We start from the raw sequence: 20829 nt of genomic DNA, 5'->3' as shown, positions 1-20829 counted from the left end.
AAAGTAAAATATACATTAAAATTTATTGAAAGTATTATTTACAACGATCTATTTGCATATATACAAGTAGTAAGCATTTTTTAAAGCAGCGACCTAGTTTTCCTGGTAATCACAACTCGTGCCGGAATCCTCACTGCTCGAAATTTTACTTCTAACGTGGCTCGCCCCCCTATGACTTTGCACGGTCTGCCACAGACAGAAATTTTTAAAGAATGAAATATGGCGTAAGCTTTTTTATCGCTTTAAATATAAAAATAAAATTTTCTGGAAAATCTGGAAGAATATGCAGCTATGGTATCATTTGCTTCCAGTTGAAATACAGTCGAATCTTATTAACGCGGAACTGCTTAAAGTGAGATATCGACACTAAACCAAATACATGTTTGGTCCCGCGAATCAGCAATCAATTATTGTTGTATTTTACAAGTTTAACATGAGAGCCGCGATGGCTCAGGGGATAGAGCGTTTGCCTACCAATGCGGCGAACCGGGTTCGAATCCCAGTCGATACGAATTCCGCATCCGGCTTGCACCGACCACAGTGCTGACGTGAAATATACTCAGTGGTAGACGGATCTTGGGTTAGAGTCCCCTTGCAGTCAGGCTAACCGTGGGAGGTTCTCGTGATCTTCCTCTCCATGTATAGTTCGTTCACCAGAAGTTGAGACTTGGCTCCACCTCCTGGGACGCAGAGTTCATTTCAGCGCGGGAGTTAGAAGAGAAACATCTCCGTTGTTGAAATTGAGACAACCCTTAATTTGCGCCAAACACGAAAAGTGAATTCTTTTTCAGTCACTTACTTTGCTTTATCATCTACTATTATACATTTTGTTACACAAGCTAATTAAATATAGTTTAAATTTAAAAACTGCTGTACTCCCAGCGAAATGACTCATAAAGGACAAAGTATTCACTCAAAAGAAAGAAATATCATAAAAAATGGTGCAAAATATCATCAAATTTATGAAATATTTATTGTTAAAAAAATGCACATAAAGTTTGCGAAATAAATATTTTTGCTTAACGATCGCCAAATAGCAACATTGTTCAGGATTGCTCCCAACCTTCTCCCAAAAATAGCGAAATGGTATCGTCGCATACCACGTGATGAAGGCGGAGCCAAGTGCCAACTCCTGGTGAACGAGCTATAACGCAAATGCGGATTAGATCCATCAAAAAGTCCTCCACGAAGGCAAATATCTTCCAATACTCGATCCAGGAGCTCCCCTGTGTTCTGGATTGGGTTCAAAATTACAAGGCTATGGAGTTGAACATAAGTAGTCGTAAATCGTTGAAATTGGGTCGGCTGTTCAACAAAGGTTATAAAATAAAATAAAGTTTAACATGAAATTTTCAATCTGATTATCGCTTAACATGAAAAGAAACTGGACACATCACAGATAATAAGCATGTGAATGAAATCCCAATCATTCATTTTGAGGAATGCTATTTCTATTTTCTTCCTTGTTCAGAAGTAGCAGATGGGCAAATAAATAAAATAGTTTAATAAAGTAGTTAAAACCATTCAAGCTTATTTTACTTCGTTTGGTTTATAATAGTATTGCTTGCATACAATAATTTAGTACATAATATGTATTAAAAATACGTAATAAATTTTTTTCATGATGTATCGGATAAAACGAAATTCGGTTAACATGAAATAATTACGATAGTCCCGCGTTAACAAGGTTCGACTGTATAGTGCTTTCTCAAATTGCTATTTAAATATAATTTTTTATTCTGTTACAGAGGAAAGAAATAGGAAACTTTGTGGATGATTACTCAAAGTGTTATCGTTAGAATTTGTCTGCTGATAGCATTTGCCGCCATCATATGGGTATACTGCTACATGCCAGTACAGTACAGTTCAGCCAGTGTGGGAAATAACACTCCAGCAGTTTCTGAGGCATCAGCACGGAATTATCAGTCACCCATTCTTCTACGCAGACTATTATCCAGTTACATACTCCCTGAAACTAATGCCAGTCTCATACAGCCCGAGCTACCATGCAACGGCAGTGTCTTTCTCGTGATTGTAGTGTGCTCGGCTATCCCAAACTCCAAAGCCAGAGATGCCATTCGACAAACATGGGGACAACATGCAATGCCCGATATTCAGATATATTTCCTTCTAGGAAGAACCAACGACGATGTCTTGAACGCTGCTGTTGTCAGGGAGGGCGATGAACACAACGATATCATCCAGGAAGACTTCTTGGACACTTACAACAACCTAACCTTAAAGTCTGTGATGTTGCTGAAATGGGTCAACCAAACCTGTGCACATGCCACGTATGTTATGAAAACAGACGATGACATGTTTGTCAACCTGCCCAATCTTCGTGAAAGATTGCAATCTAAGGGACATCCGAAAATGCTGATGGGCTGTCTCATAAAAGGTGCTGCGCCAGTTAAAGACCGAAATTCTAAGTGGTACGTTTCGGAGGAAATGTTTTCTGGCAAGGAATATCCACCATATCTATCGGGAACGGGATATGTATTTTCCGGAGAAGCTGTACCCGGTTTGTATAAAGCTGCATTGGAAATGGAATTTTTCTATTTGGAAGATATTTTCATAACTGGTATGTGCGCCAGTAAAATTGGTCTCCATCCTGTGGATGATAGTGGTTTTAGATATAAAAAGAGATCGAATACTTACTGTACTTTCAAGACTTTGATTACTGCCCACAGAATGACTCCTGAAGAGTTATTAAGTATGTGGAACAAACTCCAAGCACTATCTACTATGAAATGTAAGACCCAAAGATAGTTTTTCCAGTATCACTTAAACTACCATATTCTAAAGCCACTATCACGCAAGGGATGGTCTTAGGTGGTCCAATAATTGTTGTACATCACTGTTTTTCAAAATGACTCAGAAAAAGTTGTTGAGCTTATGGAACAAACTCCAATCATTGTCTTCTATAAAATGTGATACCCAAAAATTGTGTTCCTAGTATCACATAAACCACTACGTTCTTTAACCACCATTACCGACTGAATGATAGTGGTTTATGCATCATAATATATCGAATAACTATTACACATTTAAGACTGATTACTGCCCTATGATTGTAGAGTTATTTGGAGTATGGAACAAAACTCAATTGTCTTCCTTGGAATGCAACATTTCACGATATTATTTTTCGTAAGATAAAAGCGAAATACAAGATTCCCACAGGTTTGCCAAATCTTCATAAATGAAAATGGCAACGCAAAACATAAACAAACTTCTGTATTTTTGGTCGGTAACACTGCATATTATAATTTTTTATGAAATATATTTGTAGGATATTAATTGGTTGGTTTTATAAAAAGTACATTAACTTTCTTTGGAAATACTACTATCATAGCAACAATTTTACCTTGGCCCCAGTTGGGTTCTATAAGAACTTGCACCGAGAGACCTACATTGGGATGTCTAGACTTTTAATATTGGTCCTAGAATAGTCTACATAGGTCCTACATTGGCTAAATAATGGATATAAAATATCGGGGGAACGTATCAATTCCATATAGGGCCAATATCGGAAAAATAAAGGCTCTTTGAATCCTTACTGAACCAATATTCATGAATATTGGCCCAAGTTATTTTGTTGCTAGGGTAATGTTAATAAAGCTACCTATCTAGACCTCACAATAAAAAATTTTTTTTACTGGAATGATCATGTTAAGAAAATAATAGCTAAAGTCACTGAAATATGCAATAAATTAAAATGTCTACTTGGTCCTTACTCCAAAATGTCATTTAAAAACAAACTATACATATACCTCACATATATCAAACCTATAATTACTTATGCATCCCCTGCCTGGTGCAATTACAATAATGTAAATACTAAAAAACTTCCAAAATAAATTACTAAGAAAAATGTGAAATTTAGGTTAATGCTAGACGATATTAATTATTTTAATGTACCTCTTTATCGTTAAGTTGCTTAGAAGGTGGAATTTTCATATATACTTACTTTGGAAAATAAATTTTAGTGGTGGTTTCATAGAAATTAAAATATATCGATATATGTTTTATATTCGTTACTGCTTTTTAAAATTTTCAAGGCAGTTATTTAGGCTCTTTATTTCCAGTAAAGGTAAATTAAAGTATTTTTGGAATTGAAATTGTTTTAAGAACAGTAATTGATATAAAAAAAAAACTCATTTAGTTTATAAAAATGCCATTTTTTTGGTGGTAAATATATTTAACATGACCTATTAGGAACTTACTGATTTTTATTTTTCTTTATTTATAAAATAAATTCCTTAAATGCTACAAACTTCAAAAGGAATTACGTATTTTATAACTTTTATACGTTTTTTAAAAGTGACAAATGGTTACCAATTTTATTCAAACTCACTTCAAGAAAGCTGAAGTTATTGAAATATGGAAACCTAAATTAAAAGTGGTAAAACGTGGTGGTAAGTATACTTACCACGGCCTTCAAAAGGGTTAAAACACAATTTCGCATAAAAAAAACTGCGCAAACTACAAAAATATTTTTAAAACAGTAATGCTAATTGAGAGCCGCGATGGCTCAGGGGATATAGCTTTCGCCTTCCAATGAGGCGAACCGGGTTCGAATCCCAGTCGACACGAAATCCGCATCCGGCTTGCACCGACCGCAGTGCTGACGTGAAAAATCCTCAGTGGTAGACGGATCTTGGGTTAGAGTCCCCTTGTCGTTAGGCTAACCGTGGGAAGTTTCTCGTGGTCTTCCTCTCCATATAACGCAAATGTGGGTTAGCTCCATCAAAAAGTCCTCCACGAAGGTAAATTTCTCCCAATACTCGATCCAGGAGTTCCCTTGTCTTCTGGATTGGGTTCAAAATTACAGGCTACGGGAGTTGAACATTAGTAGTCGTAAACCCATAAAATTGGATCTGCTGTTCAACGACGGTTATAAAATAAATTAATACTAATTGAAGATTTCAAAATCAGATACCTAGTCCATTTTTTCACTAACGATGCTATTTTATCGGATAAATTCAATTAATTCTTCACAAGTTTTAACCTTTTACAATTTATAAATTTTACATTATAATTTAATTTATTAAATTTTATTTGCAACACTACATTTGACTTTTTTCTCTATCATAATTATTTTTCCTTTTATTTTTTTTTCTGCTTTCAAAACTCATGATGAAAATTAGTTCACGACTTCAAAAAAATCAAGATGATAAAGGTAAAAGGCCCCATCAGGGCCTTAGAGCGTTGAGCAATAACATGGCCATGATTGTGATTGATTCGATACGATAGCACATCAATGACTAACCGCAATAAGCACTCTTTATATGAAAAACACCTACATGGCAGATTTGTATGTACAAAGAGGATATTTCTCTCCTTAGTTACCCCTTTAACTTTAAGCAAGCACTGTGCAATGATTTCAGATCAGAATCTAGAAATTAATATTATTAAAATATTATGCGAGACAGAACTATTTTAGATAAGAAATCACTTGTGATGTCATTTTTCAATTCCTACTATTAGTTCGCATTCTCTTCCTATATATATTTATACAGGGCTCGAAAAACAGCCCGTCCACCCGTCCTCGGCGGTCAAAAATTCCCCGCGGACAACTAATTTCTCGAATCCAACGTCCGCGCGGACGGCCATTTTCCCGTTAATGTTCGTGATTCAATTTCAATTTTTGTTATCTTACAAGAGTCTAGCGCCTCACTTCCAAAATAACCCTCGAATCTAGAAATACAGCAACATACTGCGCATGGTGGAATTGATGTTTTCTCTGTCTCCCGTACTGCAGCGGTTGAAAGGGGCTTTTCAACAATGAATTTACAAAGAAAAAAAATCGCGTACTAGTCTTAAGAAAGAAGCGTTAAACGCAGTTATGAATATCCACCTAAATGGAAAACCCTTTTCAGATTTCTGTGCAGAAACCTCTGTAAATCATTACCTTGATTGTGCAACTGGCAAACGTCATATTTGATTTATTTAAAAAACGCAGTACCCCGGATAAATTGACATTCCAGATAACTTGACATTTGTCATTTAAATTATTTTATAAAAGAAATACTAGGTTCCTGTTAGTAACCTAGTATTCCTTTTATTACTGTATAATGCAATCCTAGTATTTGTAATCTTAGTAACTACTAATTCATTGTGCAATTTATATAAATGTTTGTAATAAATAAGAGAAAATTATATATTTATTTGTTTAGAAGCTACGAGTTAGTTTCAAAGGAGGACGGGTACATGGTTGGACAAGCCGTCCACGGGGACGGGTAAAATTTCTGAGTTTTTTCGAGCCCTGATATATCTTGTTGAAATTTTAAATCGTTAATAAAAATTCTTTTAATTCATCCACTCCATTTTTGAACTTATAGTGGATGGCACTTGATGTTAATATAGGTTTTTCAAATATTAATTCATTAATAAAATTTAATTAATTAATTTTAGTTATATAAGGGAGAAATTTTTTTAATTATTTAATAGAATGTAATTTAAATAAAAATTTTCTTTATTAATCCAAGTAGGAATTGACTTTTATTTTTTTTTTTTTTTAATATTACTTGCTTTCTTTTTAATAAAGGAATCATATTTTTGAAAGGACGCTAAGCATAAATGGGTTGAAGAGGCATTTCAAAAAGGGAATAGTATAAATTTACTGCCACACCAATAATCTTCTAAGATCCATGGGAACCCTGTAAAGAATTAATCTATTTCATTCTTTAAAGTTATCAGTAAACTGGTAGTAAAATCATCTTTTTACTTGCTTGTTTTCGCAATGAGCGAAACTCCATGACAAGAAAAACTTAATAAACAGTTGTTTTACAATGATTGAAACAGTCTTCTATAAGCATTATAACTTTCAGCCTTGGTAGCCTTAACTTGTCCCGAAAAGAAGCTACAGTCTCTGGCCAAATTACTAGACGCACTATAAGATTCTATGTAAAATCTTAATTAACAGGTAATACTATACAGCTTTATAGTTTTTACGCGACTGAAACCGGTTTGCACTTGTTTACGTTCGGGTATCAATTGGTTAAATTAGACGACGTATAATATAAATTTGATGATTGGATAAATTAGACGATATATATGAGTTCGTGGGTTCGTACCCCACCGGCCGAAGACTCCCTGTGTAGTAAATGGTGACTGATGCACATCAAATCCATCGAGTCGCAAAGTCCACCATGTTCCCATAACAAATCAATACCTCTGGGGATACTGGATTGGAGATCGATCGTTTTCTGATCCAGGTCAAAAATTACGATCTGTGGATGAATGAATGGAAGTACGAATGGGTCTGCCCTATAAACGGGTGTGACGTGTGTGTGGCTGAAGACGAATTTTTGGTCATAGATGGCGCCACTGAAAAGCAAGAAACGCACCTTCTGCCTTAAATTTGCTCGGTTTCAGCAAGCAGGCTTGCTAGTGTGGAAAGTAGCAATAGAAACAACAACATTAGACGATATATTATATAAATATAGAATACTTANCATACAGTCTCTGGCCAAATTACTAGACGCACTATAAGATTCTATGTAAAATCTTAATTAACAGGTAATACTATACAGCTTTATAGTTTTTACGCGACTGAAACCGGTTTGCACTTGTTTACGTTCGGGCATCAATGGGTTAAATTAGACGATATATAATATAAATTTGATGATTGGATAAATTAGATGATATATTATATAAGTATAGAATATTTATTATATCAGGTATTATATTAGTATATTATAATAATTAGATCAAATTATTAGACGCACTGCACTATTTTAATAATGGCATGTTTTGCGACAGTTTACATGCAATAACTTTATATTTAAACATACATGTAATGGGTTCTTATTCAGGAGATTTTTTATATACTTCCGATTTGCTTTTATTTTTAACGAATTGAATTACAATGTTAACCAATTGATACACGAACTTAAATAAGTGCAAACCGGTTTCAGTTGATTCAAAACAATAAAGCTGTATAATATCACCTGATAATTAAGATTTTACATCGAATCTTGTAGTGCAGGGATGGCGAACCAATGGCACGCGACACAATATTTTGGGCACGCCACCGATCACAATTGTCATTGCACTATGAATTGTTATTACACAAATGTCATTACGCTATGAAGCACATGTAACAATTAAATTAAAATTCACAAAAAACAAACAAAATAATAAACAATTATTAATAAAAAAATTAACAATTAATGCTAAAAAATACAATTAATAACCATAAAAAACAAGCTAACTATAAATTACTAGCAAAAAAGAAATCAACAGTCCTGCTTAAACTAATATCTTGCAACCTAATATAATTTATTTGTCATCTAATCTGCAACAACAGAAGTCCCACTGATGTTGCTTTAAGTTGAATTACGCCTGTAACTGAGACATTGCAAAATGTATTTTTTTTTCAATGTAAATAAAGAGGTTTGAGTTGATAGTATTTAGTATTAGTACTATTTTCCCAATAATCATGAAGTCAAAATTATTTGACGGCACGTTTGTGATTTCCTTAAACAATTTTTTAGAAAAAATGGCACGTTGGTGTATAAAGGTTCGCCACCCCTGTTATAGTGCGACTAACAATTTGGCCATGGACTGTAGATATGAAATGGTTTTACTGCCAGTCTTATTATGTCTTGTTAGGTTTACAAACACAACTAATTTTAATAAATAAAAGTTAAAATAATTTTGCCTTTACGTAATTATTTTAAATAGAACGCAAAAAAGATCAATGTAAGAAATCGTTTTCCTGAATTTGAATATAAGTATTGTAAAAATTAAACTTGTCTCAAAAACTTATATTTTAGTTCACTATCTCTGAACAAAGTATTTTGCAAATAGCTGAAATGTTAAGAGGATATGCGTTTATTCAGCATCCGTGGATCATGAACATCGTCTTTGACGTAATTCCACGAGATAAAAATCACCTGGCGTAAAGGTTGCATAATAAGTTAAAGCTCGCAGCTATGTGAAATATTAATATTGTATTTATCTTTGTACTCTCGATTAGAACATAGCTCAAATCTCAGTGCACTGCCGAGAAGCAACATTAACTAATTCGTCTGGATTTTTGAATGCAGGAATTTGTGACGTGGGACATATGATGAAGTCGATAAGAAATTATAATAATTCAGATTTAACTAGATTAGAATTTAAAAATATTCACTGGGGTTAGAATAATATTAGCATTTACGCTGGTGCAAAAAAAATTGAAAATAATGGAGAAAATATAACTCGCTATTTATATTTGATTGAAAAAAAAAAACAAATCTTAACGACAATGAAAAAGTTATGTAAGCAATTGATAGTTCATTAAAGTGATGACCCAGATGTCTTTGTAATACATCTTTGAATTGAATCTATTGCGCTGGGATTGCCTGGTCGGTAGGGACAATGTCCGAGAGTTCGAACGAACCCCAATGCCGAAGACTCCTCGTGTAGTAAATGGTGACTGACGCATGTTAAATCTGTCGAGTCGCAAATTCCTCCATGTTCCCATAACAAATCCATACCTCTGGGGGTACTGGATTGGAGATCGATCGTTCTCTGATTCAGGTCAAAATTACGATCTGTGGATGAATGAATGTCTGAATGGGTCCGCCGTATAAACGGGTGTGACGTATGGGTGTGGCAGAAGTCGAATTCTTGGCCAAGGAAGGCGCCACTGGAAAACAAGAATAATCGCACCCCTCGGCCTAAAACAGGCATACGTCAACAACAAAAACAACTTAATCTATTAAGAAATTTATTTAATTTAAAATATAATTTATATAAGTGCTAGAGAAAGTATATAGCTTTTACTAATTAAAATATGAAAAACACTTTGCTCACCACTACGTATATATAGTACGTTAAACAGATTTTTAGGGTTAGGAAAGGCTTATTAAGTTTCTAAATTGTGATAAAAGTTTTATAAAAAGTCTTTCCGTTTTGAAAATTTCTCTTTAATACAAACTACAACGAGAAAACGTAATTTGATAAAATTAAAGCACAAATCATCAAAATTTTATGTTATTTATTAAAATAATTTAATTATTTTTATTATTTTACATTAAAAATTGGTTTTGTTATTACAGTGCAATAATGTAAGTTAATCATGCAGACGAAATAAAAGTTTTATAGGAAGAAAACGATTTTAAAAAAGTTACACGGTGAGTTCAGTCGTGTAATAGAACAAAAGAAAAAATAATTGAAAGAAAGAAAAAAAATATATAATTGCATTTAGAAGAATAAAAATGAAAATAAGGTTAGAAAGCAAAAAAAAAACAATGTTATTATAAAGTAACAAAAGAAAAAAAAACCAATTAATCAAGAGCGATTCAGATGAACGATCGATTTGATAGTTAACGCAACGATATGGAAACTTTCACCCAGTTTCTTTCTCATTTGCTATTCCAATGTCAGTAGTTTAGTAATCGATGTAGGATTAAAACGACCGATTAATCGATGATCTTAAAATAGTCCTAGTGACTCATTTTTCTTCGCTCCAGAGGCTGCGTTTAACAAGGCTACTTAACAAGAGGGTGGCTATGATGTGAAAGATAAGATAAAAAAAACATGACCCATTTTGTATCATTTGCTTAGGCTTAAGTGGTAGGATAAATGGATTAGAGTGAAAATTAGTATTCTGATCAAGTGCTGTTTTTTTCTTCTTCTTCTTCCCGGTACTAAATCTTTTCTAGTCATATTGCTTCATTTTTTTTTTTTAATTATAGGTCTTGTATTTTATCCTTACAATGCTACTAGATTTACGAATTGTTTATCATTTTTCTAATAAGTCACTCTAGAAAAATTAAAATTCTGTATCCTTTATCGCCAAATGCAGGGATATTGTAGGAACTTATAGAAATTTTCGCCAGGTTTCATATTTATCGGTTTGTAAGATTTAACTGCTTAGTTTAGGAAACGGAAATAAATACAATAATAAATGAACTAACTAACGTCTTTAATTTATTAATAAATAAATGGTTTTTTAAAATTAATTTATATATTTTTTATTAATAAATTAATAGTATTTAATATATTTAATTAATTAATTGTATTTTATTAATTAATTAATATATTATTAATAAATAAATTATATTATACTTTTTTATTAATAAATTAATGCCTCTTTAAAATTAATTTTTATTTATTAATGCATTGTAAGTATATTTTGATTTTAAATTTATTAACTAATGTTTAGATATGTTCAATTAAATGTCAACAGATGTTTATAAACATATTTTCGAATCAGGACTAGTTAATCATTTTTTATAAATGTAATTTTTTATAAATTTAATTTTTGTGTATATTTAATAAAATATATTTCTATAAATTGACTAGCAAAATAGCCGTTAAATAAACAGTTATTTAACTATTTACAATGTAGTAATAACAAAATAAATAGTTGTGTTTGTTTTTTGAAAGATATAATAAAAATCATACATGTTTAAAAAAAGTACATGCATGTTCCATTCTTTTCATTAATTTTTTCTCTTATAATTACACAACAGAAAATCAACGTATTTTCAAGCTCGTTTATTTCTTATTGAATTTTTATTTCTTTTGCATGATTAACTTACATACATACATCTACATGACAGATTTGTATATACCAAGAGGATAACTATACACATAGATCATGAGAGAATTTACAATTATGTGATGGTATTGCTATGTCTCCAAATGAAAGTGCTGGTGTATAGGCTTGTAAGTTTAAATTTTAATGGCTAAAATAAACAGTTAATATAAATGATATAATATTGATTTCAAGACCTTGGATTTTCATGCATTCTCTACAAGATAATTTTAGTAACAAAAAAATTTTATGTAGAAAATCGAATTTTAAAATAGCGAAAAAACTTGAGAGACAGATATAGAAAATGTGTAATTGGTAAATAAATACATTTTTAATGAAAATGTGTGTGGGATTTCATAAGGTTTTAAATCGGACGCAAACTTTCACAATTACTGGAGGAAATATTCTAAGTTATAACTACAGTCTGACCTCTATTTAACGAAGTCGCTAAATCCCGATAATATGTTCGTTATATAGAAAATTCGTTAAATAGAAAATCCCTTTTTGAAATACTTAAACAACACAAAACAGGTTTTAAATTCATAAACACTAGAAATAATTAAAATAGCAATTGATACATCTTTATCTTATAAACTAGTATCTACTATTTACTTTATAAATCTTAACCATAAAAGAAATCTGCAAGGAATGCAAGAATAGAGCAACATTATCCAGTGTTACAGGCTACATGTATTTTCAACTGAAAGAAATATGTATAAAATTATAGCTGCATTTGTTATAAAAGTAATTTTTAACATACATTACCTCGTGCGTTCTTAAGTTAAATTGCTGCTGATAAAATCTGTTAATTTTGTCTTAGTTCGTTCGTTTGAAATGCAAACAAAAAGGGAAAGGGATTTTACTGCTTTCTCTAANTGATTAACTTACATACATACATCTACATGACAGATTTGTATATACCAAGAGGATAACTATACACATAGATCATGAGAGAGTTTACAATTATGTGATGGTATCGCTTTGTCGCCAAATGAAAGTACTGGTGTATAGGCTTGTAAGTTTAAATTTTAATGGCTAAAATAAACAAACAGTTATTATAAATGATATAATATTGATTTCAAGACCTCGGATTTTCATGCATTCTGCTCAAGATATTTTAATCACAAAAAGTGCTTACGCAGAAAATCGAATTTTAAAATAGTGTAAAAACTTGAGAGACAGATACAGAAAATTTATGATTGATAAATAAATACATTTTTTGAATGAAAATGTGTGTGGCATTTCATAAGGTTTTAAATCGGACACAAACTTTAAAAATCGTTTGAGGAAATATTTAAAGTTACAACTACAGTCAGACCTTTATTTAACGAAGTCGCTTATTTCCGATAATACGTTCGTTATATGGAAAATTTGTTAAATAGAAAATCACCTTTTGAAATACTTAAACAACACAATACAGGTTTTAAATTCATAAACACTAGAAATAATTAAAATAGCAATTGATACATCTTTATCTACTATTTACTTTATAAATCTTAACCATAAAAGAAATCTGCAAGGAATGCAAGAATAGAGCAAAACATTATCCAGTGTTACAGGCTACATGTATTTTCAACTAAAAAAAAATATGTATAAAATTATAACTGCATTAGTTATAAAAGTACTTTTTAACATACATTACCTCATACGTTCTTAAGTTTAATTGCTGCTGATAAAAAATGCTAATTTTGTCTGAGTTTGTTCGTTTCAGATGCAAACAAAAAGGGAAAGGGATTTTACTGCTTTCTCTAAAAGTTAAGTGGCTTCGAAAATCAATTCAAGGTCATTTCCCCCCATAAAATGCGTTAACAAGTTTCGAATGTTCTGAAATATTTTGGGAAATAGGGAAAGTGGATCTCAAAGGAAAGTTCGTTAAATAGAAATATTTAGAAGTTAATTTACGAAGAAATTTCCAAAATGTTCTTGGTTTCCTCGAAAAAAAATCGTGAAATAGAGAAAATTTTTAGTTAAATAGAATTTCGACTGTACTTATTTACAAACCTGAAAATTTTTACACACTACAAAGGAAATTTTATATAGTAGCGAAAGAATGAAATTTGAATGGACATGGTAAGCACACTTTTCGTTTATGTTTGGCCCAATCATCGAGACACGTCCTAGTATCGATTGAGAATTGAACGGGTGGGCCGCAAAAACGGCCCTTATCCATCTACCATGTATTACTTTAATCATTGATAACGTTTTGGTTGCAGGATCATCGAACACATAACAACGAATCTCTTTCAATGCACGTTTCAAAATGTAGGGAAAATGTAGGGACATGGAAAAAATTAAATAATGAATAATGAAAGAAGAAAAGAAGAAAATTATTTAAAAAAGAAAAAGAAATAAAAATCCGGGAAAAAATATAATCTCTTCATCAGCTGACACGATTATATCAGCAAAAAGGAGTGCTTTCTAATATTGTATCAATATAGCCAACGCAAAATATATCAATACAATAGTGTGAGGAACACTAAAAAAAAATAATTTTTTTTTAAAAAACAAAATAGAATAGAACACATTAAGTAATAAATGTCACGTAAAAAACAAAAAATAAAATTTAATAAAAACAGAGGAAAACATCAAATGAAATCTTTAAAGCGAGTAACTAATTCAAATGAATTTACACGAACAGGAAAATTTTCAAGAATGATATAAAATATTTTCGGAATAAGATTACCAGATTACAAAATACAAAAACAGAAGTGCAAATTGAGGTAAAAGCGTAAATAGAGGGATTTTGTAAAAATTTATGTAATTATTTATGTAAAAACTTAACTGTTATATTAAACTATCTTTTCTGCTACATCTTCTTCCATTCTTTCTTCTATTTTCTAAGCCTCCTTCTTATATTTTTTTACAGGATGATGTTTCATTCGCATCTTATAGATAGATAAAATTATTGTAATTTTCTTCTCAAGTTCTGCACTGTTTACCGGTGAGAATTTTTTCTGTTATCTTGTTGGCATAAGTAGAATTTTTCGCAGCAGGAAATCGAAGAAAATATCCGTGATTATTCAAAATGAAAGCGAAAAATGTGATAACTCGTTTTTTTGGTGAGAAAAGTAGTTCACTTTCACTCATTACGTCATGAATGGAGATGACACGCAATTTATTACGTTTTATTCTTTGAGCGTTAGAGCTGAGGTTTGCAAAAAGTGTTCCGTGGAACCACGGTGTTCTCTGAAAAGATCACATTTATTCCGAGAGCTTCGACTTTTTAACAAGTAATGATTTTCAAAAACTGTAATTACATCCATATTCCATGAATAACTCATAATTCATTCAGTTTTTTTTATATATGTAATTATTTATGTAAAGTACCATTGAAATCCGAAAGAGCAAATTAATTTTTAAAAAAATTCCTTATTAATTAGGAAATAAATTAGGAAATAATTAGGAAATAAATTAGGAAATAATTAGGAAATAAATTAGGAAATAGTTTTCCAAATTTCCTAATAAATTAGGAAAAAAATTCTATTACTATTTTCCATCAAAATGTCCATTTCAAAATAAAATAACCAAATTTAAGAATGCTTCGCTGATAACCATTCTTAATGCTTATAACGGTTTTGAAAACCATAATTCCAACCATAAGCCAACCATGTTCACTTTCATCTCATCCAGTGCGGAATTCAGCCGAATTTTCACAATTACGATGGCTCATTTAAGCCAATCAGAAGCGTGTATTTTTGTAAAATATCGCATTTTGCGATATGTAAAAATACAGGCTTTTGGTTGGCCAAATTTTGCCATCGTAATTGCAAAAATTCAGCTGAATTCCGCACTAGAAAGCCATGGTTTTACGAAAAATAGATGTTTTGTGTTCATACGATAGATTAATGAAGAAGCTAACATAAAGCAGACGGATGTTACACTATACTGATATCTTGTTTAAAAAAAGTTCATTAAAGAAGGAAACCTAAAATTGACTTTTAATTTGATTTGGGGGCCCCCTCTTGATGTGGGGCCGGGGACAACTGCCTCGTATGCCCCTGCCTTTGTCAGGCTCTGACTACTACACGTAAATGATTCAAATCTTCACATGGAACGCCGTGTCATTCCAGATTTCACGCGGTAAAGCTTCCAAACTGTTGACATAGTAATCAATAATTCTGAAAGCTTTTGTTTTTGATTGTTCACTGCTCTGTGAAGCATTTTGCAAAAAGTGTAGAAGTTGGCAGGCCTGTTTACGTGATAATTGCACTTTTAACTCCATTAAGGAAACATAATTATTGTGCCGAAAATGTTTGAGAAACATGTAAATTAGGGGCCGAAAAACATATTTTCAGAAATCGCATTTCAACTGTACAAAAAGTGTTCTTTGTTGGTTCCATAAAAATGGTGCAACATATCTTTTTAATAAAAAAATATCTTCCGCGTTTCGCAATGCACTTGAATTTTAGGTATTTGTATGAAAAATAGCACTTCTAACTTCTTTTAAGAAACATGATTATAATAGGCGAACAAATTTAGGGAGCATGTGTTTTTAGAAACATGAAACATGTAAATTATAGGCCGAAAATCGCATTCTAACTGCACAAAAAGTGCTCTTAATTAATTCCATAAAAATGGTGTAGCATATCTTTTTAGGTTAGAGCACTCGCCAGCTAAATTAGGTGACCCGAGTTCGAATCCCGCTCCCGGATCATACAATAACTCCTAGAAAAGAGAAGGCCTCAGCACAGGTTTCCATTAACAAGAAATTTGATCCTTTAGTAAACCAAACGTGATGACATCTTTCATATTTACAATCATTGCACAGCTTAGTAGCCCGAACGTAGTGATATCTTTCATATTTTTCATCCACTGCGCAGTTTATGTACGTTACGTCGGATTACTAAATTGATCCGTGGTGAGACCTTCTTTCTTTAAGGAGGTTGGCTCACACCGACCACAGTGTTGACGTCAAATATCTTCAGGGGTAGACAGATCATAGGTTAGAGTCCCCTTGCCGTGAGGCTTACGGTGAGAGGTTTTCCACTCCATATAGCGCAAATGCGAGTTATTTCCTACAAAAGTTCTCCTCCAAGGCAAATTTCTTTCAATACTTAACACTAGATTGCCTAAGGAAGACTGCTTTTAATTTCAATTAGAAAAACAATGATGACACAATTTCTAAGAATTTTGTACAACATATAGGTAACTTTTTTATTGTTAATATTTACTAATAACTTGTTATATAACTGTAAATAATATAAAAAATATTAAAAATTAATTTTAAAATTTCTTTGCACATTATTTATTCCTTTACAATCCAGGCATTTTGACTGCTTTTGGGCAATATAGGTATATACTAAGTTTCCGTCTTTCTAGTGTTAATCCAGGAGTTCCCTTGTCTTCTGGAGCGGATTCAAAATTACAAGGCTACGGAGTTGAGCATTGGTAATAGTAAACTCAAAATTAGGTCGACTGTTCAACGACGATTATAAAAAGACTCTGTGGGAGACTCAGTGCTCGATGGATCATGTATTAAAGTCCCTTCATCGTCGGGCTAACCGTTTGAGTTTTCCTGATTTACCTCTCCCTGTAACGCAAATGAGGGTTATTTCCATCAAATTTGTCCTTCACGAAGTACACTTTCTTTAAATACTTGATTGGGTTAAAAATTACAACGCTACGGAGTTAATTCGGTAGTCATAAACTCAAATTGGGTCGGCTGTTCAACGACGGTTGTAAAATAATAAAATAAAATACAAAAGGCTTTAAAGCCGAAATTTAGCTCACAATCCTGAAAATGTATCTACCAGTAAATAAATAAGAAACAGCGGCATGAAATCGGTTGTACTGTATTTTTAAACTTTATGAATAATATTCTATTTTTCTGGTATCGTGTTCTTGAATCCTTTCTCTCTTAGACTAAACATGATATGTATTTGCCTTATCGATACTCCACTAAGTATGATCGTTATTTGATTACGGTGTTTTCTAAAGAAACGTGATGTTCTTCGGGCATCTTTACTAATATCAGGATGGCATCAACTCTATCAGGAGAAAAACATGTTTTTGTTTTCAAATTTGTATTTAACCTACTTTAATTTGGAATCATTATTTTGATATAGTCCAATTTCATGTCAGATCCTGGTCTTTTTTGTATGAATTTTTTGCATGTTTCATATCCCAGTAGTTCTAAATAAATATATCTTTCATATACCTACTATGTATATTTCTACCATCAACAGATTTGGATTTCTGACCCCCAAAATGTAAGAGGTAGTCGCAATTCGGTACATGAGAAATCGAATTCTGAAAAAGTTGTATATTTAAAATCCGATTTCTCAGGATCTGTTCAACCGATTTAACTCAAGTTTTGTATTTTGTCATGTAAAATTAGATACTTTAAAATAATGTAAAAAGGAAATTGATACCTTGTATAAAAAGTTGTATCATTAACATGTAGTGGTGTGAGAGATAACTTTAAATCGAATTTAGAAAACTAAAAATATTGCATTAAAACATTAATTTAGCTAATTTTGGAAGAAATTTTCTGTAGACGAAATTTTCAATCTCGCTGCTACGCCAAATGCTCTGTAGCGTGGGTGTAGCAGTCCCGTGTTAGCATCACCCCGTCTTAACTCTTGATATATCTTTGAACGTGTTGCGACATCAATGGACAGTTCGTTTAAATAATTGTTTTAAATCGTCTGCCAACTCTTGTAAATATAATAACTGCAACTCTGACTGGTTGCTAGGCAACCAAACGACTTTCTCTTGTAATTAATGTTTTGTTTATCGTCTGTGTATATCAGTGAAAATAAAAGAATACAATTGCTGTAAAAGCTAACAGAAACGTCCCTCTTTAAGTTGATCTATCTGTTATTCAATTTGTCAAGGGCTTATAAGCCGTCTTTGTAATGATCACAAGCCTGCTTGTGCATATGTATCAATAAATGAATGAATAAATAAATAAATAGAAGCGTGATTCAGTCTACTGAGATGCCAACTTGCTCTTCTTTGAGGACAAATTCTTTCTGGGTGCGCCAAAATGTATGTTTTAATGCATTTGTCCCATTTAAGTAAGTTTAACTTTAAGTCATTAGTCCACGACTACATATCAGTACTTCAAAAATTGATGTAAAATGCGTCTTTGTTCCAGTTATCTAGTCTGCCCTCTTAGAAATGAAATACTGTGAAATCCCAATTTATCTGACTCACGTAAGTGTTTAAAAAAATAATAAATAAAAAAAAATTGTTTGTAATCTAACCAATAATAATCCCATGTTTGTTTTGCTGTTGTCGTAGGTCGATTGTTCTTGTTTTTCAGTGGCACTATATCTGGTCAACAATTCGACTTCTGCCACACCCATACGTTACACCCGTTTATAGGACGGACGTATATATCACTCATCCACTGATCGTAATTTTGACCTGAACCAGAGAACGATCAATCTCCAATCCAGTACCCCCAAAGGTATAATTTGTTATGGGAACACGGAGAACTTTGTGACCCGATAGATTTAAAGTGCACCAGGCACCATTTTCTACGCTGGGAGTCTTCAGCTGGCTGGATTCGAACTCCCGTTCTCAAGAGCGTGAGTCCAGCGCCCTGCCAACCAGGCTACCCCGGCCCCCCATACTTGTTTTAAATCCCATTACATTTTTTTATGTTGCTCTTTCTTCTCTTCTTTTCACTTATCATATTTTTAATTACAACTAACCCCTTATTTAACCATTTCTTTCATTCTAATTTCCCCCATTGAATCAGCAACTATCACTTAAGTACTGAGGTGGCCTTGTTGGCTGGGTACTCGTCGCTACTTAGTTCTAGTTTCCACAGTTTCCAATTATGTTGCTGTAATCCTTTCAAAGTTGAGACTTCTTCTTCGTTAATGATGCACCAGCTCCGGGGTGAGCCGTGGCCTTCATCAGACGCAAGTTCCAAGCTGCCCTCTTCTTAGATGAACTCTTCCAACTTTGAGATCTAAAGTGGAGACTAAATTAACAATATTCGGAAAGCTAGTTTTTGTTTTCAATTCTCTATCATTCTACTAAATCTATTGCATGATGAGGAACAGTTGGCAATCCTAAATCTAGCTATTACCAAATTCACCAAAAAATACTTGAGTTCCATCCCCGCCGGCTGAAGACTCCCCGTGTATAAAATGGTGATTGGTGCACGCTAAATCTGTCGGAGTCACAAAGTCCTCCAAGTTTCCAATACCTCTGAGGGTACTGGATCAGAAATTGATCGGGCTCTGGCTTAAATCAAAATTACGATCCACAGATGGACAGGTGGTTTGGAAATGTGCCCGTGCTGCGACGTCAATATGCGGCAGAAGTCAAATTCTTGCTGATAGATGGCGCCACTGAAAAACAAGAAGAAGATTGTCCCTCTGCCTTAAAATAGGCTGGTATTGACAAGTAGCATAAGATAACAACAACATCAAGAAATACAAAGGAAACGAAATGGGAAAATCCTGTCTTCTGCCAGAGATTGCGATCGCAAATTTCATGACCTTTATTTCAAACTCGACGATTTTCTCGAATTTTTCGATCTAACTATTTTTTTAAATACAATTTCTGTAATATATTTATAATGCATTTTAAAAAAAAATTAATATACGTATAATAATGTAGCATTAAAAATTAAAGCTTTTAGAATTTTTGGTAATTTTGCTAACTTTTTAAAAGCCTTACGACGAGAGAGCTAGAGCAAAGTGGCTTTTCAAATGAACTTTTGAATCATTTACACGTAGTGATGTGGGAAAAAAACTTCAATCAAATTTACTATACAAAGAGAATCGTTCATTAAAACACAAACTAATATACAACTACAAGAAATTTTCTCAAAAAGCGCAAGTTTTGCAGTGGTCTGTTCGTAAAGAGGCTATTCCCAGTAGAACACCGAAGCCAAGCATCACTGACTGCTGTCAGTAAGCGGTTGGGTGACCCCTTTGATCTGCCTGCGTAGTGACCGGGGGTGCACGGTATCGGTTCGTGTTACCATAAAGTGCTTGACTTCGCACGCAGGTCGCCGGGCTACCAAAGCAGGGAAGCCATTTCCTCGGCAGAGGATTAAAATTGCGATGACATGTTTTCGGATCATCCTCAGGGGTGTTACCGTCGCCAATAGCCCATTGTGCAGCTTTAGTGTGACGTAAATAAAGTATGTACCTACCTACCAAAAAGAGAAGAAAGTTGGCAGCACTGGATACATACACAGGGCTGTCAACTATTAACAAAACATTTTATACAACAAACAATCAAAATCTTAAGATCTCAGAATATTGTTTAATCTTAACTTTTTAGAAGCCTCACTCCGAGAAAACTGTAACAAGGTAGCTTATTATATG

The 20829-nt window shown here is 32.8% G+C and overlaps 1 protein-coding gene across 1 annotated transcript in view; it reads left to right on the top strand.

The window, feature by feature from the left end:
- The window catches only part of LOC107449783 (uncharacterized), a 51867-nt gene extending 48134 nt beyond the window's left edge, over positions 1-3733 (top strand). Inside the window, exon 3 of the mRNA XM_021144816.3 lies at positions 1762-3733. Within this exon, the coding sequence (XP_021000475.2) occupies positions 1762-2769 (1008 nt within the window). The 3' untranslated portion in view covers positions 2770-3733. The remainder of the gene's footprint in view (positions 1-1761) is intronic.
- Positions 3734-20829: the final 17096 nt, after the last annotated feature.

The sequence above is a fragment of the Parasteatoda tepidariorum genome, chromosome 9, assembly GCF_043381705.1.
Source record: "Parasteatoda tepidariorum isolate YZ-2023 chromosome 9, CAS_Ptep_4.0, whole genome shotgun sequence".
Taxonomy (NCBI): domain Eukaryota; kingdom Metazoa; phylum Arthropoda; class Arachnida; order Araneae; family Theridiidae; genus Parasteatoda; species Parasteatoda tepidariorum.
Note: the sequence above shows the minus strand (reverse complement) of the source record. Positions and strands in the feature narration are given on the sequence as shown.